This window comes from Periplaneta americana, chromosome 9 (genome assembly GCF_040183065.1).
Source record: "Periplaneta americana isolate PAMFEO1 chromosome 9, P.americana_PAMFEO1_priV1, whole genome shotgun sequence".
NCBI lineage: Eukaryota > Metazoa > Arthropoda > Insecta > Blattodea > Blattidae > Periplaneta > Periplaneta americana.
This window is the reverse complement of record NC_091125.1, coordinates 132,744,587-132,767,166: the sequence shown is the minus strand read 5'-3', so window position 1 is coordinate 132,767,166 and position 22,580 is coordinate 132,744,587. Positions and strand designations below refer to the sequence as shown.

The following is a 22,580-nucleotide window of genomic DNA, read 5'->3' as shown; positions in this document are numbered from 1 at the left end:
ATACTAATATATATGCGAATGTGTGTTTCTGAGATAACACATAAACAGCTTGTAATATAGTTTGAAAAAAAATAACAAATGAATCGGTTATTGTTGAAAGGAAATAAGTCCACTTTTTTAAGTTTTGAGATAATCCAAAAAAACTGTTTTGTGAATAATCTATCGAAGATTAAACCAAAATATTTTATGTGTACAATATATTTTGGTTTAATCTTCGATAGATTATTCACAAAACAGTTTTTTTGGATTATCTCAAAACTTTAAAAAGTGGACTTAGTTCCTTTCAACAATAGCCGATTCAATTTTTATTAACAATTTTTCTGTAAGTAAATAAAATTACTTTTAATATCAGAAAAAAGTGGACAATATCTGTAGATACAATTATATGTCTGTATGAAATATGTATCTTTCTGAGATAATTATGTGGCTTTATGTTACATGTAATGCATGTGAAACTTTTTTAAAGTTGTAAAACTTTTGTATAAACAAGTTTTAGGTAGGGATAAGGCATATCAGTAGTTCTATAGATAATTAATTATTTTCAACATTGTGACATAGGTTCCTTACGCAATGCTAGTGTCAAAGCAGTAAAATATTGAAGCTAACTTCGATTATGTCTCTATTTTGTTCAGGCTGAAAGGCTTAAAATAATATATTCTTTGGTGACACAGCACCTATTGTTTCAACTATCATTATTTCTTATCATTTAAGCCAACTTTGAGTAGGCCTACCGGTGTTACACATTTCAATATTGCATCTTCGAATAATGAAATTTAGTTACATGTTGTCTATAATCTTTCACGTTAACACTATTTCTTATGCAAGACAAGTACCAATTAGCAAATCAGAATGTCAGTGCGTTGTTTTATTCAATTTTAGCTTAAGAACATCGGATAACGAAATTTCACTGAACTTTGGTCCATACTGCTTCATCTGTCATTGTATGTTGTGCAAAACAAAAATCAAGTAAATTGTTGAAACTAACATAGGGACTGTGACTGTTAATGTTTTGTTCAGTTTGGCTTATGTAATTTCAATTAGTATAATTTTTGAGGACATAGACCATATTTTTTTTCATTGGGACTAGGTACTTTTCCTGTAAGACAAAAGCCAGGAAATGAGTAGTTCATGCTAACTTTTAGTTTATTACCATTTTATTCCTTTTGGCTTAACATAACGTTTTTATTGTAATAAAATTTAAAAGTTTTGTATTTCACGTGCATATTTCCAAATGACTTGATCTGACTCGTAAATACTGAGTATAATGGATATTCATATTTATACAGTATTTCAGGGAAAAGACTGTGTATCCACATGAAAATTTCTTAGTTGATTTATTACAGCTTCACAATACCGTTTCTGCTCTTTGTACAATGTGAAAGTAAATACAGTTTATTGTGTAGTATGTTTGATCTATATCAAATCAATTATTTTGCCACTTTTATGCAGTGTGTAAAGTATCCTATCACGTAACGTTTCTGTAATTAATATTGATACCGTAATACTTCTGCTTACTTTTGACGTGTTTAGTTCTTGCTGCATCTTTCCCATCTGGATCGATGTGGCATCAAGTTTGGACTGAAAAAATAAATTATTATAAGTACAACAGAAAATTCACTAATTCACCTGGTAACTCTTGAAATGTTACTGGTGGTACTGGGATGATGATGATGATGATGATGATGATGATGATGATGACAATGACGACGACGATAATACGAAGAACAAGAAGAAACTTTTTTTCATTAAGAAGAAAAAAATAATTTAGGAATCTGATTTATGGCGATCACTTTCACGTGTTAATATTGAACTAAGTTTATAAATACCTAGTTGACTAGTTTCAGCTCAGTAGAAACCATTTTCAGAAGTTCACTATTAACACATGGAAGTGATCACCATATTCCTAAGTGATACAGCGTGATACAGTTGAACGACAAGGTTTTTGTACAAGAAGGGCCTAAATACAATTATGGATCAACATGATCATGATCATAATCATAATCATCACAATCATCATCAGCCACTGCTAACAGCTAAATGAAGTAATTCACCACTGCCACACTTTGTGATTTGTACCGGTATCAGTTACTTTTCGATCTCCACTCCTCAAATGTAGTCATCATCATCATAAAGCATTTTGAAAATAACACAAAGAAATTTAATTTCAGAATTGTGTACCACAGACTTTCTTTGAATATACAGTTATCTCCACATGAACAACACTCTATAGATTATACTTTTTATTCCTTTCTTGCTTCAGTAAATACATGTACCTAACTTACTTTTGTATCCGTCACCTCTTGTGTCAAGTTAGTGACCCTTTTTTCTGATTCATCGAATTTTGTCTGAAAAAAGAAATAGAGCCTATATTAGATATTTATTTTCCACAGTAGCCATACAAAAGTATAGACTGAGAAGTCACATTTACATAAAGTTAAAACAGTATTATTTAAAATTGAATATCATTGAACTCATCGACACTGAAGAGTGGGTTTGTCAACAGTGCCTTTCTCGCATATCTCTTCAAAGTAAAAAAATTACATTTGTTATATGCATAAGTAAAGAATTATAAAGTTTAGAACTATTAAGTGTAACACTATAGGCCTACTTGTAGGTATGATACTTACTTAAATATATTATATATGAAGTCCGGAACGGGTTGGATAATCATGAATGCATTGGCAAATGGGAAGATTATGTACATTATTATCCTTAACATAAAGAAGGCAATTGAAAGTAAACATTGATGGTAAGGTAAACATTTCTAGAAAAAGTGGTTTACACTTTACAGTGAGTTCTAGAAGAGACAAAACAGATAATTCTCACGACTCTTTTCTGAAGAATAAACAACTTGGAAATTGAAGTATGGTTACGTCTTAGAAGAGTGAACTTGGGCAACCAGGTTCACTAATTGAAGATGATCAAATCTATAATGTAATTTTTACCGCTCATGCCTTCATCATAATTTTTTTCATAGTAATACCAATTATAATTGGGGGTTTTGGTAATTGGTTAGTATCACTCCCATAATTTAAGTACCGATAACTATAAATATAGCCATAATAAACATAACTAAAGATTTGTAGGATAAAGTATCATGAAAATTCCTTTACTAATTTTATTAATAAGATATTCAATGTGAGTGCTCCAACCCAGACTAGTTTCGAGCTTTCTGACTTAATTTAATTTAATTTCATTTTACGATGAAAGAGTAATGGAACGGAGAAAAATTCTCTCTGGCACCGGGATTTGAACCTGGGTTTTCAGCTCTATGTGCTGATGCTTTGTCCACTAAGCCACACCGGTGCCGGACAGAATCGTCTCAGTTTAAGTTCCAACTCTTGGGTTCCCTCTAGTGGCCGCCCTCTGCACTACGTCATCGATGTCTATGAACGAAGGACTGAAGTCCACACATGTGCTGAGGTGCACTCGTTATGAGTGACTAGTTGGCCGGGATCCGACGGAATAAGCACCGTCTTAAATCACGAAGTGATTTACGCATATCATATATATTATTTTAATGTACCGAAGTACATATGATATTTCCATGCATATATTCTGCGTCATCATACGATGAAAGAGTAATGGGACGGAGAAAAATTCTCTCCGGTGCCGGGATTTGAATCTGGGTTTTCAGCTCTATGTGCTGATGCTTTGTCCACTAAGCCACACCAGATACCCACCCAAGTTCCAACTCTTGGGTTCCCTCTAGTGGCCGCCCTCTGCACTACGTCATAGATGTCTATGAACGTAGGACTGAAGTCCACAAATGTGCTGAGGTGCACTCATTTCATTTGTAAAGAAATGACACTTGAGAAGACAATACATAATTAATCAGCGAAACGGAATTCGAAAGCCAAGAATACTGTATATTAATCTTCTTTTCCTCAACAATGCTAAAAATTTTATTTATGTCTAACTACACAATGACCTTTTGTTAAAATTCTGTTATGTTTAATATTATACCATATTTCTTTTTCATATTATTTTTCTATAGCACGTCAAACTTACTTTTGTTTCTGCTATTTCTTGTGTTAAGTCAGTTACATTTCTTTCTGCTTCATCGAGCCTAGTCTGAAAAAAAAATGTGCAATACGACAATTACAAAATATGAATTAAATTAATGGTTTAGGTAAAATATTTCATAATTTTTTATTTTTACATATTAAGTATTACTCATATTTTTTTTTGTATAAATTTTAATTATTTGCTTGTAAAACATGATCTTTATTTTAAGTATAAACAAGTAATTTACTTTTCAATATTGATTCCTCAAATACCAGTACCACATGTATTAAACTCACATTTGTTTCTGCTACTTGATGTACTAAATCTGTCACCAGCTTTAGTGATTCATCGAACTGTGTCTGTTAAAAATAATAACAGAGAAATGTTATGACTTGTGACATCAATAACAAAAATAAATAGTACGGTAATGTGAATTATATTTAAGTAGTTTATAATTTCAGTTCTATTAGGCCTACATCAGTTGGATCATGTCAGACACTCTGTATGAGTCTATTGGCAATAGAAAATAAAGACTTTAATAATAATAATAATAATAATAATAATAATAATAATATATAATATTATTATAATATATATATATATATTATTATTATTATTATTATTATTATTATTATTATTATTATTATTATTATTATTATTATTATTATTATTGTAATTAGTTCCTTTTTGAGTTAATGTTCGAAAATATAGGACTATATCGAACTCACTTTTGTATCTGTTACTTGCTGTGATAAATTAGTCACTTTTTTTTCTGATTCATCAAGCTTAGTCTGAAAATAAAAATAAACATAGAGGTGTTAATGAATGAATAGTAATAAAATCAGAATGGAATAGAAAGCTAGGAATAAATATTTTCATTCTTTGTTTATTTCTAAATCACTAAAAATTACATGTACCGGTAATTACTAGTGTAAATGTTTTTTTTTTCTAGTTAGCCTAATTTTCCTGTTAGTCTACGACACTATGCACTTGATTCCCATTTTTATTCTCTTAATATTGTGTCAAACTCACTTTGGTTTCTGTTACTTGTTGTGTTAGGTCAGTCACCTTTTTTTCTGACTCATCGAGCTTCGCCTGGGGACAAGAAAAAAATAATAAACTGCAACAAATAATAAAAATGGGAAATATGTCATTCTTTCTTCCATCCGAATTAATAGTAGTCTATGTTTGCCAGTCTTCTTTAGAGATCTTTCTGTAAAAATTGTGTTATGATAAACACTGCACTAGATTTCTTTTTCATTCTACTCTCTCAATATGCATCAAATTCACTTTGATTTCTGTTACTTGTTGTAACATCTTTTTCTTGTAATATCTTTTTTTCTGACTCATCAAGCTTTATTTGGGGACAAGAAAAAAATTCATTATGATAAGGGAAAATGCGAAATAAGTTATTCTTTCTTCCAACCGAATTAATATTATGTTTGTAGCCCTTCCTTGCAGATATTCTGTAAAAATTTAGTGTATACTAGATTTCTTTTTCATTCTACTCTCTCAATATGCATCAAACTCACTTTGGTTTCTGTTACTTGTTGTGATAGGTCGGTCACTTTTTTTTCTGATTCATCGAGCTTCGTCTGGAAACAAAAGAACATAGGTACTGGTAGTAGAAGTGATTAATGTGACATTGACAAAAAGTAAATAAATTAAATGACTGGAAGTACATAATTCTATTCTTTCCTTTTCCATGTTACTTACAACATTTTGTATCCTTGTAGTTACCTACATATAAGCTTAAATCTTGACACTTTATTCAGCTGTTTATTTTATTCCCTAACCTCTTGATTCTTCAGATAGCCTACATACTCACTTTTGTTTCCGTTACTTGCTGGGTTAAATCAGTCACTTTCTTTTCCGATTCATTGAGCTTTGTCTGTTACAAAGAAAAAAAATATAGAAGGTTACTATACTAATATTAACAACAAGGAAACATAATTAAATTTTTCCTCTAACATAAATATTCAAAATTTCATATTATTTTACCTGTCTAATTATCTTGTCCGATAATCATGTACCAGTAGTTCTCTAAACAAAGGTAAGCTGAACTCACTCTAGTATTTGTTACCTGGATTACAGAGATTCGTCTTGAAAAAAAAAAGTTTTACTGCGACTACAGTGACAAAATATAAATAAAAAGAAACACATAGCTATCTTAATTTTCTCGTTAAGAAAAAAAAAACACTAATAGTCTACCACCAGTATTTTAATATAGGCTATTCTGGTTATCTTTCTGTAAACTTTTGTTAGTTTATTTAATTACCGGTATGCAAATTATTTATATTATGAAACCCCACAATTCATTTCTAGAGACCCTATACTTTCATTTTTTTTCTAAGTCAGAATTACCTATACTGGTACATTTCTGACACACCTTCTATTTCTATTGACATTTCTGTGAATATTTTATTATTATACTGTCTTTCCTATTTAGCAACCTTAATCTGAAATAGAAAGAGAAACCTTAACACAATTAATTAGAAAGGCTAAAAATAAATTATTTCATTTTTTCGTAAGTCACACACTTATATGATCACTATCTTTACTCCTCTCTCCACAACATATAACACTTTATTTAATTATGTAGGCTATTTTATTCTTTTAATTTTGTTCTTTTACTGGTACTGTACTTCAATTGCTTCCTCAGACATATGACTCATTTTTGTATCAGTCACTTGTTAGGTCAGTCACCTTTCTTCTCTTTCATCTAACTTTGTCTATTAAAATACGAGAAAATGGACGTGGTACTAAGACAACACAAAAATTAATGAAAGGAGAAACGAAACTCATTTTCACTTCTGCTCTTTTCAAAATATGATTTATTTATTTTTCTGTTAATAAATGTTATGTTGTTAATACCGATACCATGTTATACTTCCATTTCTAACAAAAATCTGAATTGTATAGAACTCACTTTTGTATCAGACACTTCTTGTGTGAGGGTAGTCACCTCTCTTTCTGATTCCTCCAGCTTTGTCTATTAAAAGAAAAGACAGAAGACGTGTTACAAAGAGAACACAGGAGAAACGGAACTTATTAATTTCTACTCTCACTCTTTTCATATATATTTTTATTTTGTTAGTGTATGTTATGTACTTAGTTAATACCAGTAGTATATTATATTTCAATTTGAACCAAATCTTCTGAATTGCATAGAACTCACTTTTGTATCAGACACTTCTTGTGTCAGAGTAGTCACCTTTCTTTCCGATTCATCCAGCTTTGTCTATGAAACGAAATGTGGAAGACGAATTACAAAAACAAAAATAAGTGAAAGAAAAAACAAAACTCTCTAATTTCTACTCTCTCTCTCTTTTGAAATAATGATTTATTATTTTTTTTTTGTTTGTTAATGTGATGTGTTTAATATCGCTATTATATTATACTTCCATTTTCAGCCAAATCCCTTGAACTCACTTTTGTATCAGACACTTCTTGTGTGAGGGTAGTCACCTCTCTTTCTGATTCCTCCAACTTAGTCTATTAAAATAAAAAGCAGAAGACGTGTTACAAAGACAGTTAAAGAGGAACAGAACTCTCTCATTTCTATTCTCGCTCTTTTCAAATATCAATTTATTTTTCTGTTAATAAATGTTATGTAGTTAATACGAGTACTATATTATATTTCCATTTTTAACAAAATCTTCTGAATTGTATATAACTCACTTTGGTATCAGATACTTCTTTTATCAGGGTAGTCATCTTTCTTTCTGACTCATCCAGTTTTGTCTATTAAAAGAAAAGGCAGAAGACGTGTTACAAAGACAACACAAAAATAAATTAAAGAAGATCAGAACTCACTAATTTCTACTCTCGCTCTTTTCAAATATTAATTTATTTTTCTGTTAATAAATATTATGTAGTTAATACCATTTCCAACAATATCTTCTGAATTGTATAGAACTCACTTTTGTGTCAGACACTTCTTTTATCAGGGTAGTCACCTTTCTTTCTGATTCATCCAGTTTTGTCTATTAAAAAAAAAAAAAGGGAGAATACTGTACATGTTACAAGGTAGCACAAAAATAAATGCAAGGAGAAACAAAACTCTCTAATTTCAATGCTTGCTCATTTCAAGAATTACTAAATTTTTCTGTTAATAAATGTTATGTAGTTAATACTGGCACAATATCATATTTCCATATTCAACAAAATATTCTGAATTGTATAGAACTCACTTTTGTATCAGACACTTCATGTGTGAGGGTAGTCACTTTTCTTTCTGATTCATCCAGCTTTGTCTGTTAAAAGGAAAAGCAGAATACCTGTTTCAAGGCAGCACAAAAATAAATGCAAGGAGAAACAAACTCACTAATTTCTACTCTCTTTTTTTAAATAATAATTTATTTTTCTGTTAATAAATGTTATGTAGTTAAAACCGGTTTATACTTTCATTTCCTACAAAATCTTCTGAATTGTATAGAACTCACTTTTGTATCAGACACTTCATGTGTGAGGGTAGTCACCTTTCTTTCTGATTCATCCAGCTTTGTCTATTAAAAGAAAAGGCAGAATATCTGTTACAAGACAACACAAAAATAAATGCAAGAAGAAACAAAACTCATTAATTTCTACTCTCCTTTTTTTCAAATAATAATTTATTTTTCTGTTAAAAAATGTTACGTAGTTAATACCGATACCACATTATACTTCCATTTTCTACCAAATCTTCTGAATTGTATAGAACTCACTTTTGTATCAGACACTTCTTGTGTCAGGGTAGTCACCTCTCTTTCTGAGTCCTCCAGCTTTGTCTATTAAATGAAAAAGCAGAAGACGTGTTACAAAGAGAATACAAAAATAGATGAAAGGTGAAACAAAACTCAGTAATCCCATTCCTGCCTTTTTCAAATACTGTATTACCGGTAATTTATTTTTCTGTTAATAAATGTTATGTAGTTAATACCGGTGTATACTTGCACCAAATCTTCTGAATTATATAGAACTCACTTTTGTATCAGACACTTCTTGTGTCAGGGAAGTCACTTTTCTTTGAGATTCATCCAGCTTTGTCTATAAAAAGAGAGGCAGAAGACACGTTACAATAACAAAACAAAAATTAGTGTATGTAGAAACAAAACTCTCTACTTTCTACTCTCGCTTTTTTCAAATAATGATTTATTTTTTTCTTAACAAATTGATGTATTTAATACTGCTATTATATTATACTTGCATTTTCTATCAAATCTTCTGAATTGTATAGAACTCACTTTTGTATCAGACACTTCTTGTGTCAGGGTAGTCACCTCTCTTTCTGAGTCCTCCAGCTTTGTCTATTAAATGAAAAAGCAGAAGACGTGTTACAAAGAGAATACAAAAATAGATGAAAGGTGAAACAAAACTCAGTAATCCCATTCCTGCCTTTTTCAAATACTGTATTACCGGTAATTTATTTTTCTGTTAATAAATGTTATGTAGTTAATACCGGTGTATACTTGCACCAAATCTTCTGAATTATATAGAACTCACTTTTGTATCAGACACTTCTTGTGTCAGGGAAGTCACTTTTCTTTGAGATTCATCCAGCTTTGTCTATAAAAAGAGAGGCAGAAGACACGTTACAATAACAAAACAAAAATTAGTGTATGTAGAAACAAAACTCTCTACTTTCTACTCTCGCTTTTTTCAAATAATGATTTATTTTTTTCTTAACAAATTGATGTATTTAATACTGCTATTATATTATACTTGCATTTTCTATCAAATCTTCTGAATTGTATAGAACTCACTTTTGTATCAGACACTTCTTGTGTGAGGGTAGTCACCTCTCTTTCTGATTTCTCCAACTTAGTCTATTAAAATAAAAAGCAGAAGACGTGTTACAAAAACAATTAAAGAGAAACAGAACTCTCTAATTTCTACTCTCGCTCTTTTCAAATATTAATTTATTTTTCTGTTAATAAGTGTTATGTAGTTAATAGCGGTATCATATTATACTTCTATTTTCAACAATATCTTCTGAATTGTATAGAACTCACTTTTGTATCAGACACTTCTTGTGTCAGGGAAGTCACCTTTCTTTCTGATTTATCCAGCTTAGTCTATTAAAAGAAAAGACAGAATACATGTTGCAAGATAGCATAAAAATAAATGCAAGGAGAAACAAAATTAGCTAATTTCTGCTCTCCTTTTTTCAAGTAATAATTTATTTTTACGTTTCCATTATCAACAAAATATTCTGGATTGTATAGAACTCACTTTTGTATCAGACACTTCATGTGTGAGGGTAGTCACTTTTCTTTCTGATTCCTCCAACTTTTTCTGTTAAAAGAAAAAAGAAAAAGGCAATAGATATGTTACCAGTACAATACACAACAATGAATGAAAAAAGAAACTGAAATCACTTATTTTCATTCTTGTTTTTCCAAATCGAAATCACACATTCTTTTACTGATAAATGCATTATATTATACTTCAATTTAAACGAAACAATCTGTATTTAAAACATTCACTTTCATATGAGATACTTGTGTCAGAGTAGTTATTTTTCTCTGCATCATCGAGCTTTGTTTGTTTGTTTGTTTGTTTGTTTTTTTTTTTTTTTTTTTTTTTAGACAATGTACCTGTTACTAAAGCAGCACAAAAGTAAATTACAAACAGACTTCACTATTTTCTACTCCATCTCTTTTCGAACAATTCATTTCTATCTTAGTAAGTATTATGTAATTAATACTACAATTTTTATTTTCAATACAAATTTTGATTGTATAAAACTCACTTTTGTATCAGTAACTTGTTGCGTCAAGCTAGTCACCTTTTTTTCTGTTTCATCCAGCTTTGTCTATCAAAAGAAAAGGCAGTAGACACGTTACAAAGACAACAGAAAAAATAACTGAAAGAAGAAAGTGAACTTACTAATTTCTTCTTTTCTCGCTTATTGCAAATAATTTATTGTACTGTTGTTAAATGTTACGTAATTAATATTTGGTTTCAACCAAATCTTTAGAATTGTATAAGACTCACTTTTGTATCAGTCACTTCTTGTGTCAAGGTAGTCACATTTCTTTTTGATTCATCGAGCTTTGTCTGAAAAGAAATAATAAATAAGGACAACAGATGCTTTGCCAAGACAGTGTAATTGTAAAAGAAAGGGAAAAGAGAACTCGGTAATTCCCACTCTTGATCTTTTCAAATACATTTTTCTGTTAATACACCTAATATGCTATTATTACTATGTGAGTATTATAATTCAGTTTTCAACCAAATCGTTTGAATTATATCAAACTCACTTTTGTATCAGTCACTTCCTGTGTCAGGGTAGTCACCTTTCTTTTTGATTCTTCCAGCTTTGTCTGTTAAAAGAGAAAAGAAAAAGGCTATAAATGTGTTACTAAGACAACACAAAAAAAAAATGAGAAAGAGAACTCACTAATTTCCACTCTTGATCTTTTCAAATACATTTTTTATTAATATACCTAATACTATGCTATTAATACAATACGAGTATTATGTTTCAATTTTCAACCAAATCGTATGATTTGTATCAGACTCACTTTCGTATCAGTCACTTCCTGTGTCAAATTAGTCACCTTTCTTTCTGATTCATCCAGCTTGGTCTGTTAAAAGAGATAATAAAAATGCTATAAATGTGTTGCTAAGGGAACACGAAAAAAAAATGAGAAAGAGATCTCACTAATTTCCACTCTTGCTAAGTGTAATAGTACCGATACCGGTACTACATTATACTTTCATTTTCAACCAAATCTTCTGAATTGTATAAAACTCACTTTTGTGTCAGACACTTCTTGTGTCAGGGTGGTCACTTTTCTTTCTGATTCATCAAGCTTTGTCTATTAAAAGAAAAAAGATATATACATATGTGTTACTAAGGCAACACAAAAATTAGTGTGAGGAGACACAAAACTCATTAATTTCTACTACCAATATCCCTCATTTGAAAGCATTTATTTCATTTCAATTTATTTGCTGATTTAATGGTATGTACAGTACTGTAATTAATATAATACCAGTATATTATAATTAAGTTTCAACCAAATCTTCTAAAAAAGCAATAGGCATCTATAATGAACACCGATCAAAATACCCCTCATTTTCCATGAAAAACAAAAACTGAATAGACTACAGTGTACGGTACTTTATTTTGTCAGCAAACAGCTGGATACATTAAGAAGACTTATTGATTCTAAAAATGTATAAGACTCACTTTTGTTTCAGTCACCTTCTTTTCTGATTCTTGGAGCTTTGTCTGTTAAAAAGGAAGATAATGGACGTGTTACTAAAACAACACAAAAATTACTACTTTATGCTTTCATTTTCAATTAAATCATTTTAACTATATAAAAACTCACTTCTGTATCAGTCACTTGTTGCGTCAGGGTAGTCACCCTACTTTCTGATTCATCAAGCTTGATCTGTTAATAAAATATTAAATGTATTACTTTTCATTCTTGCTCTTTTCAATTACTGATTTTTCTCATAATGTTACGTAATTTAAGTAGCCCTATTGTAAACACACTAATGACTGTTAAGTTATTTGGACAAATAACTACTTCACTGTGTTAATATCATAAATGTTGATGTTATGTTACCATATTCACTAGTTTCGATGTTGTTTGCGTCATCTTCTCAATCCTAGTGTATTCCAGCACTATCTTGTAATTTCTTGTTATGGGGGATGTGTTCATGATTGTATCAAAAAGAATGTATGTTTTGAAATTAAGTTGAGTGTTCAGGATGTGTTGTTGTTGTTGTGTTTTGTGTGTGTGTGCCTGCATGCATGTGTGTGTAAATTTTAACTTTTTTATGCTTTCGATTTCAATCAAAATATCTCCTGAAGTATATAAGACTCACTTTTGTATCAGTCACTTGTTGTGTCAGGGTAGTGACCTTTCTTTCTGATTCATCCAGCTTTGCCTGAAAAAAAAATGTTACTAAAACAACATAAAAAGAAATCACAAAAAAAGGCCAAATGAACTGAGATCATACCCTTCAATTCAGGGTGTACGGTAAACAAATAAATTTTGCAGTTTCCAAGTGTGTATTTTCTCTGCAGTAGATACTGTAGAATATAATGATGAACCATACCTGAAATGGAAGAGTAACTCATCAAGTTACCATAAAACAAATTACAAATGTTGAATGTGGGAGCCAATTTTATGACATGGCATACATGCAGCTGGTAATCCATTTCTTCCAAAACTGAAGTTAGCAAGTCTGGTGTAATCAATTCTATCACTGCAACAATCCTGCATCTCAACTCAGGTGGACTGGGAGGTAGCAGTAACACGTATATACGATCTCTTACGTATCCCCACAAAAAGAAGTCACAAGGGAGTGAGGTTAGGTGATCTCGGAGGCCATCAGAGAAAGGCCAAGTTGTCCGATACTCTTACCTTTACAGAGACACTCCGTAGCTGGAGCTGATTGTGCCACCAGTGATTGTTGTTGTCAGAAGGGGAGTGACCTCCAAATCTTCGTCGATATGGCTCTTGAACCAGTAACTACTGAATTACACCTCGCAAATTCCAAGACAAAGAAAGTTTTTTGCACAGGAGTCGTCATCTATACAAGTGACTGTTATAGCCACAAAACAAAACGAAATCTGTACACGTATAGATTCGAAACTTCCACAGTTACTCTTTCATTTCAGACATGGTTCATTATTATATTGTACACCGGTACCACAGAAAAAATACACAAGTTTTAAACTACAATATTCATTTGTGTACTCCCAATACTTTCGTTTTGAACGAAATCTTCTGAATTGTGCGGAACTCACATTTGTATCAGTCACTTGCTGTGTCAGGGTAGTAACCTTTCTTTCTGATTCATTCAGCTTTGCCTGTAAAAAATAATAAAAACAATAATAGACTTCAGCAAGTAAGTGATACAAAAGTTAATTACAATTCAAAATGTTTGGTTGAACCTTAAAGTACCTATGATGTAGTATCAATTGTATAACATTCGGTTTATTTACAGAAAAATTAATTACTTGAAAAGAACAAGAAATGCGTAATTGATAATTGTTGACCGAAACAACAGATGTATTAAAAATAATAATTGCTAAGAAATTCGAAATAAATATGACGTGTTCAAATAAAGCAGTTTAACTTTGTGTCATTTTCCCTCTAGTGGACATGTCTCAATATCAGATATTTCTTAATTCCCTGGAGGTATCTGCTATTGAGAAGTTTAACTATACTTTCATTTTCAACCAAATCTTCTGAATTGTATAAAACTCACTTTTATATCGGTCACTTGTTGTGTCACCGTAGTCACCTTTCTTTCTGATTCGTCGAGTTTTGCCTGTGGAAAAAAAAAAAGCAATAAATATGTTACTAGGCAACACAAGAGAAAACATGAAAGGAGGAAAAGAAATCACTAGGTGCTTTCTACTCTTACTCTTTTCAAGTAATTTACTAGATAATATGTTAATAAATGTCATGTAAGTAATACTATATATTTTATTTTATTAGCTTCCTCAAATTAGAGACTGCCATTAGACAAAGCATACAAAACAATACAAGAACAAAATAGAAGATGAGAGCTAAAAGAGTAAGAAAAAAGGCAAACAAATACACAAACAAACAAAGGCAGTTTACAGAAGAAAAAAAAATTCAAGTAAAGAAACAATGAAAGCTAAGAAGGAAAAAGAAAAATGATAATGGTGCGTCAATTTTTTTCCATACACTGAATTAGAGTCCATATACGTGGTTCCGTAAAAGTTTGACTGACTCTTTAATTATGAGGAGGGCCAGTTCGTTCAGAAAAGATTTGTGCAGTCCTAGGGTCTTACAGAATTGAGAAGAGAAGTTGGGTATCGTTCCTCTTGCTCCAAACATCAATCCCGTAACACTGATATCGTGAAGTTGGTATTTATCTTTATAATACGGGATGGTTGGAACGTAGATTGCTCGTTTCTCCTCATGTACGTCTTCGGGCTGTCCTTTGTATGTTTCAAACCTGATGGTGGGGTCGATTATCGTACCCTGAGACAGGGATTCGCTAATGGTGATTATGTCAATTCGTCTGTTACTGCCATTGTTGGCGGTTCCGTGGACTTCTTCATAGATGGTGTATTTTAGTTTTCTAAGGACATCGGCCAATTTAGTTCTAATTGCATGGTGCCTATGTATACGCAATGTTTCGCCATAAGGGCAGGCTCCCAGGACATGTCCAAGGGTTTCTATCTCACTGAGGCATCGCCTGCAGTGGTTGTCCTGAGACCTACCGGGTATGGCTCTTACAGCGCTTACATTGGCAGTCACCTTGATAGCCTCCTTCCATTCACCGCTAGTCATTCCATCAGGCTTAGTTATCCATTTGTTAGAGGGAGTGAATTCACCGTACAAAATAACGCCTTTTCCCTTTTGAGGTAAGTTGCACCATGCGTTGTACTCTCGCTGGCGTAATTCGGTCCTAATTTTTCTGGTGTTTATTACTCCACTCGTAGAAGTTAGGTGTTCGGTTTCATCGATTTGAAGGTTGTTCAAACAATGTTTAGCTTCCTCCATTAGACATCTAGTGTTTTTTATGTACATATTATTACACATATTCAACTTCATGCAAGAGTTGACGTGTTGCAAGTAGGCTTCCCAACGTGTGCAGAAAATACCTAAGCCTTTAAATTTTTTGTCGGAATACAACATATTGTCTGGAATATCTCCAGGAAGTTGTAGGATGTCCTTAATTGAGCTTTTAATAAGAAGATCTACATCTTTGAGGAACTTGACATGTAATTTATCGGAAGGGGTTGTTTGAAAAGGATATACAAGCTTCGGACAAATGAAGGAAGAAACCACGTTGTATTTTTGGTAAGGCTGGAGCAAGGGTGAGGTGGTCAGACGTTCTAACTGAGATCGGAGGGCTTCCATAGTTCTTGCAGAGTCGAAAACGGTCTCGTCATTGTAAGTTACTCCAAGATATTTGACGGTTTCATTGATGTCTAATGCGGACACTTCTGTAGTGGAATCGAGGTAAATAGAAGACGTATTAAGTTTGCCGTTTACAATAGATTTTTTCGCGTTAATCTCCAATCCAATTTCATAAAGTCTTCTAGTTGCTATTTCGGCAATATGTTTGGCAGCTTCAGAGTCTTTCCCTACAATTACCTCTTAACAGTTGTTAATGAATATATTCTGGAACTCCTTCTTTACATCAAGAAAAATCTTTATGGCTTCACCAGTAGGATGGATAAACATGAGTATAAGACTCGGAATAAAGAAAAACTGGACATACCATTTTGCAGACTATCCAAAGTTAAAAGTAGTCCTAACATGTTGGGCTGTAGAATGTTCAACATGTTTCCACAGGAAGCACAGGAAGTGTCACTTGACATATTCAAAGTCAAAGTGAAAACGTGGCTTCTTAGAAACCCATTCTATTCTGTACAAGAATATTTTGAATCAGAAAAGCAAGCTGTTGATATTTTTTAGGTTTCTTTCTCTGAATTGTATTATTATTCTGTAATATATTAGGAAATTCTCATAAATTGTTAATCAAATCAATATCTGTGATCAGTGTGTTACAATTTTCATCTAGATATTAGCCTAATTTTGATAATCTTGACTCTCAATTGTAAACTCTAAGGAGTATTTGTGATCATTTTGTTTTATGTTTAGTGTTGTAATAGAATAATTTTCATTTTTGCACTATAATTTCACACGTGTAATTTGACAATGTCATTAGCTTTTGCTATAACGACAGCTAATAAATACTATACTATACTATACTATACCATATCATCAGCGAAGCTCAGAACGGTTACATTGGGAAGACCTGATATGAGTTTAAAACCATATTCTTCGGCAAGTTCTTCGGAAGCAAGCTCATGAAGGATGTGATCCGTCGCGATGTTGCATAATGAAGGCGAAAAGGGTGAACCTTGCATCACACCTCTTGATATTACTATAGCTTCCGTTTTTCTGTGGTTAACCTCGATCTGAGTTGTATTAACTTCCTGTAATTTAGCGATAAGTTCGGCTAAGGGAGATGGCACATTGAGAGAGGATAAAGTGTTTCTCAGATGGAGGTGGCCAATATTGTCAAACGCCTTACGAATGTCCAAGAATACCAAGGTGGTGTTCGTTTTTCTGGATTTGGCCTCTTTTAAAATAGAATTAAGTAAGGAAGTGTTTATTAAAGTACCGGGGCTGTTTGTGAATCCACGTTGGAACTCATGAAATGTAACAATTTTCCTAAGACGTTTGTCGAGTACACGCTCGATGATTCTTCTTAATATGGAACAAATGGTAATTGGTCGCCAGTTGCCTAAGTCAGTAACATCGCCTCCTTTGTAGATTAATATAGTCCGTGCTTTTGTGAGGAAAGGAGGTATTTCACACAACGACAGCATACGTGTAGCAATTAAAGAAATTATTTCATAGCAAACTGCATTACGAATTGCTCTCATAAGCACGTGGTCGGGTCCAGGTGATGTATCAACAGCTATTTTGTTAGTAGCCGCTACAATTTCTTCTTTGGTTATGGTAGTGCTAAACGTTTCAGTAGGGGTTAAATCATCTGTATCAGAGACATGTTCGTAAGAAGGACGAATGCAATTATTAGGGACGGAAAAATTCTTCGAGAAGGAGTTGTGTACTTTGTTGACGTTAATAGTACAGCGCTGATTATTTTGTCTCAGTATCGAATGAACAGCTTTTCTTCTTTGATTAAAATATTGGAATTGTGTAAGTTGGTACATGTATTTCGATCGACGTTTTTCCCTATCTCTCTTTGTTGCGCGTTCGGGATTGCTAGACTGCTCGTAAGAGCGTTGTTTGTTGAGTAAACGTTTATCCTATCTTGCTTCGTAATATTTACGAGCTGGGTGTTTCGGGCCAGGGAGTAATGTAATGGCGTTAGCAAGAAATTGAGAAAAATTGTCAACTTTACTATAGAAATCCTCTTCAGTAGTAATATTTTCAAATTCAGCTTTCCAGTGAGACATTTCTTGATGATATTGATTTAACTGCCTAGAAGAGGAGTTGTGTGGAGTTTGTCTGACAGGAGACTTCTCTGTGGCGATGGGATCCAAAATAACGTCAGGACAAACTAACAATATTAAAGTTGTATCATTGTGTTCATTGCTACTATGTTTTTTATTTTGCCAGTTGGGCTGCCTTTCGACTATAGCAATCCTATGTTTTTCTGGATGGGCACGTGCTATATGAATTTTAATGCCATGTTGTCCACGATAAAATTTTCCACAGTGGGGGCAAGGCGTAGTAGAGGAAGGTATGCTCGTACATTGTGAATTGCATTGAGTATTATCCTGTGTGGAAGAATTTTGAGTGCAGTTAGGTTCGTTATATAATGTTAAAACAGGAGATGTCTCAGAGTTTAATTTGCAACTCATTGTATATGATCATATATAAAATTAAACGACTTTGCAGAAGCTGAGAAGAAATCATAAAGTTGTTCCATGTTTTCTAATTATTATTTCACACTAGATCATAGCTTTTTCCTGTTATATTTAATATGCACGTATACAGAAAGAGTTATATAATTTCCGCTCACTTTGTATAGCTGTTCGCATTCATTTACTCGTTTCATCAACTGAATTATATGCAACCCATATGAGATTTCTTCGAAAATTCACAAGAATATCTTCAAGATAGGGCAGTTATAACAGAATTTAAGTGTTTTAAAAGAAATAGCTTGATTCTTGAAAAGTGAATGAATATACAGTAAATAAAATGAAAACGTAAAATATTTCAGAGTTGTCCTTGGTTACAAGCGTAAACAGATTGTAGCAATGTCTGCTTTTAATATTTAAAACACTATAACACAATGAAAAACACTCCCAATATTTTCAGAAAGCACTGACGCACAATTTCACCAATACACAGAATATCCACCAGAATCTTCGAAGAAGAAAGCCATGGATAAATATATATTATATATTTATCCATGAGAAAGCGTTAAAATTGAACTAATTATTGTATGCAATAGGAATCTTGCAATAACAAGTCATGGCCTACTATACTTTAATTTTGAACGAAATTTTCTGAATTGTATTATAAAATTCACTTTTGTATCAGTCACTTTCGGTGTCAGGGTAGTTATATTTCTTTCTGATTCTCCCAGCTTTGTCAATAAAAAAAAAAAATACAAGAAACGTGTTACGAAGTCAAACAAAAAGTAAATGAAAGTAAAAACGGAACTCACTAATATCCACTCCTGCTTTTCCCAAATAATTTATTTTTCTGTTAATAAATGCTTTTTAATTAATACTACATTACACTTTCATTTTCAATTGAATTGTATAAAACCCACTTTTGTATCAGACACTTCTTGTGTAAGTGTTGTCACCTTTCTTTCTGATTTATCGAGCTTTGTCTGTTAAAAAGGAAGATAATAGACGTTTTACTAAAACAATACAAAAATTACTACATTATATTTTAATTTACAATTTTGATGATTTAATTTAATTAAATCATCAAAATTGTATATAACCCACTTTTGTTTCAGTCACTTGTTTCGTCAGGGTAGTCACCTTCCTTTCTGATTCATCCAGCTTCGTCTGTTAAAGAAAGAAGGTAATATTATATGCGTTACTAAGACAATAAAAGATAATTAAAGGAGAAACAAGACTCTAATTTTCACTCTTGTGCTTTTCAAATAATTTATTTCTGTGTTAATAAATGTATGAAACTCACTTTTGCATCGGTCACTTGTTGTGTTAATGTAGTCACCTCTCTTTGTGATTCATCGAGCTTTGTCTGTGAAAAAAGAAAAAGATAAGAGACATGTCGCAAAGACAACATAGAAAGTTATTGAAAGAAGAAACACATCTAATTTTTACTCTTGTTTGTTGAAAGTTGCAGTCATTCCAGCGCAGCAGTGAAAAGAAATTGAAGCAAAATAAAACGTTGAAAGAAGACTTGAAGTTGAAAATTTTGGGATAATTTTATCATAGATTATTCAACTAGATACAAAAGATATGCATTACTGGTAGTGAAAGAAACAGTGAATAATTTGGCTAAATCAAGAGCACCAATAAACTAAACAGCATCGTGCCTAAACTGTAACAATTTCTACACTGAAAAACATTGCTAGACTTCCGAAAGGAAAAAAATAATTTTCACTGAAGAACATTGGAGAATTTTTTTTTACTTAGTTATTTAATGATGCTGTATCAATTACTAGGTTATGGGGAATTGGTAATAGCGAGATGAGGCTGAGAATTCGCCATAGATTACCTATCATTCGCCATACAGCCCAAGCGGGAATTGAACCCACACCTGAGCGCAACTATGGATAGGCAGGCAAGCGCCTTAGTTGAAGAAAAATTGAAACCAGAAAATATATGTAACAAGTATTAAGATTTAAGAATACACTGAGGTGAAATTTTGTCAATTTAGTTGACAAAATTGGATTTTTCTTTTTCAAGTTTTTGGAGTACTTTCCTGGCAACTTTTAATAAACTTAAAGGTCGATACTTTGTGATTTCTTCGCTTTTTTCTTGTCCTGGTTTCACGCAAGACACTAGCCTTGAAATTTTCCTCTTCTCAGACATTGGTTGTAGGCTATATTGCTGTCATGTACTTCAGCGTTTGGTTGAATGTGAGCCATAGTATGAGGCTGTGTGTGTTTGTCATATTTATTCAGTTTGATATCTATTCTTTCTTGAGTGAGATTAGAACTAATTTTTGTTAATACATACCATTACATAACTTACACCCTTTTTTATAATGAAGAGAAGTTTTAGTGAATGATGTGAAAAATTAAATACCCCACCCGGAATAAAAGTCTAAGATACATTGTTTCTCTATTCAGATATGTCTTTATTCCGGGAGAGTATTCAATTATTACAAAAACATTCATCATCACCATCACCAACGCCAATACCATTAATGCAATCACCATCAATAGTTCAGAATTCAGGAGAACCTCCCGTTCTGGATTCACTTTCGTATTCAATAATATTAGTGACATTTACATACCCTTGTGTCAATGACTTCCTGCGAAAGGCTCGTAATCTGTTTCTCAGAGGCTTCCAGTCTCGTCTGAAACACAGTTACTAGACTTTAAATGTTAATAAATTAAATCCACAAATTGAACTTCTTATACTACTACAGGGATTAACTACATGTTGCTGTGTAAAATAATTTATTTTGAATATAATATATTCTACAGATAGTAACAGTATATTCCTACTACAAAAGGGAATCATGTAGGATTACAAATAATGCCCATTATTTGTAAGTATACATTTTTTCATTAATAAACTTCCTCGTATGTACGTAATCGTGAAAACTTTGTAACTAATTCAACAGTTATAGCATAAATATACTCATCAAAAAAATTATTTTCATACTCATCGGCAAATCTATCGTGCTATTGTTATATAGCAATAAAAATTTTTAATAGTCTCCCTATGAATATAAAAAATCAAACTCAAAACCAAAGATTATTTAGGGCCAAATTAAAGAAGTACGAATTTCTCATGCCTTCTATTCTGTAAGTGAATTTATGACATTCAACAATGCTGCATGACTATTTCTGTCTTGTATTAAGTATCAATACCAACTCCTTGTGTTATACTATTAGACTATATTGTAAAACTTTTCTGTATATATTTCAACTAGACAGTTGATAGTATTATTAAGATTTTTTGACATGTTCCATATTCTACCTGTCAAGCGATGTACGAATACCATGGAATGTAAATTAATAAAATACCATACAAAAGAATATTTTTGTCTTTTCTTTGTAAAAATAACTACATTTTATTTATTTTTTGTTTGGAGAACACTTATTGTATAAAATGGGAGCAAGCTTTTAATTTGTTATCAAAGCCACTCAATTTTGTTCTGTTAGATTTTGGTGTTTTGCTTTGGTTCAACAACAATCAAACTAGTTTAGATTTAGCTTTTGGAAGTGAGACTAGGTATTGAATTAAAATTACCGGTACTTACTTTTGTGTCAGTCACTTTCTGTGCCAGATTTGTAACTAATCTTTCTGATTCTTGTAACTTTGTCTGAAAAAAAAATTAATTACATAAATAAATAGTCCACAAGTTGTGTAGTACGAAAAGAAAAATGAAAATTTCTAATAGAAACATTTAAGTTGTATAGTTCGCATTAAATTTTTCCATGTTTGTCTTCTACCAAGAGTATTTCATAAAAACAGTTAAAATATCTTCATTACTTACTAATGTGACCCTATAAACCTCACAAGGTTTTTTTTGATTTCACAAAATTCGTTTCCATGTATCCTTATCTCTGACTGGTACAACAGATCTTCCAGGCTTTAGTCATACATCTAAACCTAGGTCTTCCAAGAGGACGTCTGCTACATGCTTCTAACTCGAGGGAGGTCTTATCTATCCGCAGAATACGTCCTAGCCAACTCAATCGTCTCCTTTTGATGACTGCTGTGATATCTAATTCTTGATCCATGCTTCTAATTTCTCTGTTTTGGCGAATTCTCCATTGTTCATTTTTCGCAAATGCATCAACAGTTTTTCCAAGAAGGTCTATTCTATTTCAAATTTATAGGTTCTGTCTTCAGTGACCGCTTAGAGAGTGTCCATGAATTGAAACCGTAACATAATACAAGTTAGATAACAGTTTTATAGCATCTTTAATTT

At 32.0% G+C, this 22,580-nt stretch overlaps 1 protein-coding gene across 5 annotated transcripts in view; it reads right to left on the bottom strand.

Annotated features, from left to right (window-relative positions):
• The window catches only part of LOC138706532 (uncharacterized), a 45,327-nt gene that overhangs the window by 5,682 nt on the left and 17,065 nt on the right, over nucleotides 1-22,580 (bottom strand). For 2 of the 5 annotated variants that reach the window (XM_069835924.1, XM_069835929.1), the window contains exons 8-43: nucleotides 21,906-21,968; nucleotides 20,931-20,993; nucleotides 19,644-19,706; nucleotides 19,445-19,507; nucleotides 14,227-14,289; nucleotides 13,763-13,825; nucleotides 12,835-12,897; nucleotides 12,333-12,395; nucleotides 12,188-12,229; nucleotides 11,751-11,813; nucleotides 11,517-11,579; nucleotides 11,253-11,315; nucleotides 10,987-11,049; nucleotides 10,742-10,804; nucleotides 10,222-10,284; nucleotides 10,002-10,064; nucleotides 9,753-9,815; nucleotides 9,493-9,555; nucleotides 9,234-9,296; nucleotides 8,974-9,036; nucleotides 8,715-8,777; nucleotides 8,454-8,516; nucleotides 8,202-8,264; nucleotides 7,932-7,994; nucleotides 7,690-7,752; nucleotides 7,441-7,503; nucleotides 7,187-7,249; nucleotides 6,938-7,000; nucleotides 5,837-5,899; nucleotides 5,541-5,603; nucleotides 5,041-5,103; nucleotides 4,737-4,799; nucleotides 4,305-4,367; nucleotides 4,012-4,074; nucleotides 2,283-2,345; nucleotides 1,516-1,578 (exon numbers count right to left, since the gene is read on the bottom strand). In XM_069835924.1, the coding sequence (XP_069692025.1) occupies nucleotides 1,516-1,578; nucleotides 2,283-2,345; nucleotides 4,012-4,074; nucleotides 4,305-4,367; nucleotides 4,737-4,799; nucleotides 5,041-5,103; nucleotides 5,541-5,603; nucleotides 5,837-5,899; nucleotides 6,938-7,000; nucleotides 7,187-7,249; nucleotides 7,441-7,503; nucleotides 7,690-7,752; nucleotides 7,932-7,994; nucleotides 8,202-8,264; nucleotides 8,454-8,516; nucleotides 8,715-8,777; nucleotides 8,974-9,036; nucleotides 9,234-9,296; nucleotides 9,493-9,555; nucleotides 9,753-9,815; nucleotides 10,002-10,064; nucleotides 10,222-10,284; nucleotides 10,742-10,804; nucleotides 10,987-11,049; nucleotides 11,253-11,315; nucleotides 11,517-11,579; nucleotides 11,751-11,813; nucleotides 12,188-12,229; nucleotides 12,333-12,395; nucleotides 12,835-12,897; nucleotides 13,763-13,825; nucleotides 14,227-14,289; nucleotides 19,445-19,507; nucleotides 19,644-19,706; nucleotides 20,931-20,993; nucleotides 21,906-21,968 (2,247 nt within the window). The remainder of the gene's footprint in view (nucleotides 1-1,515; nucleotides 1,579-2,282; nucleotides 2,346-4,011; nucleotides 4,075-4,304; nucleotides 4,368-4,736; nucleotides 4,800-5,040; nucleotides 5,104-5,540; nucleotides 5,604-5,836; nucleotides 5,900-6,937; nucleotides 7,001-7,186; nucleotides 7,250-7,440; nucleotides 7,504-7,689; nucleotides 7,753-7,931; nucleotides 7,995-8,201; nucleotides 8,265-8,453; nucleotides 8,517-8,714; nucleotides 8,778-8,973; nucleotides 9,037-9,233; nucleotides 9,297-9,492; nucleotides 9,556-9,752; nucleotides 9,816-10,001; nucleotides 10,065-10,221; nucleotides 10,285-10,741; nucleotides 10,805-10,986; nucleotides 11,050-11,252; nucleotides 11,316-11,516; nucleotides 11,580-11,750; nucleotides 11,814-12,187; nucleotides 12,230-12,332; nucleotides 12,396-12,834; nucleotides 12,898-13,762; nucleotides 13,826-14,226; nucleotides 14,290-19,444; nucleotides 19,508-19,643; nucleotides 19,707-20,930; nucleotides 20,994-21,905; nucleotides 21,969-22,580) is intronic. The other 3 variants (XM_069835928.1, XM_069835925.1, XM_069835927.1) reach the window with 3 other exon arrangements.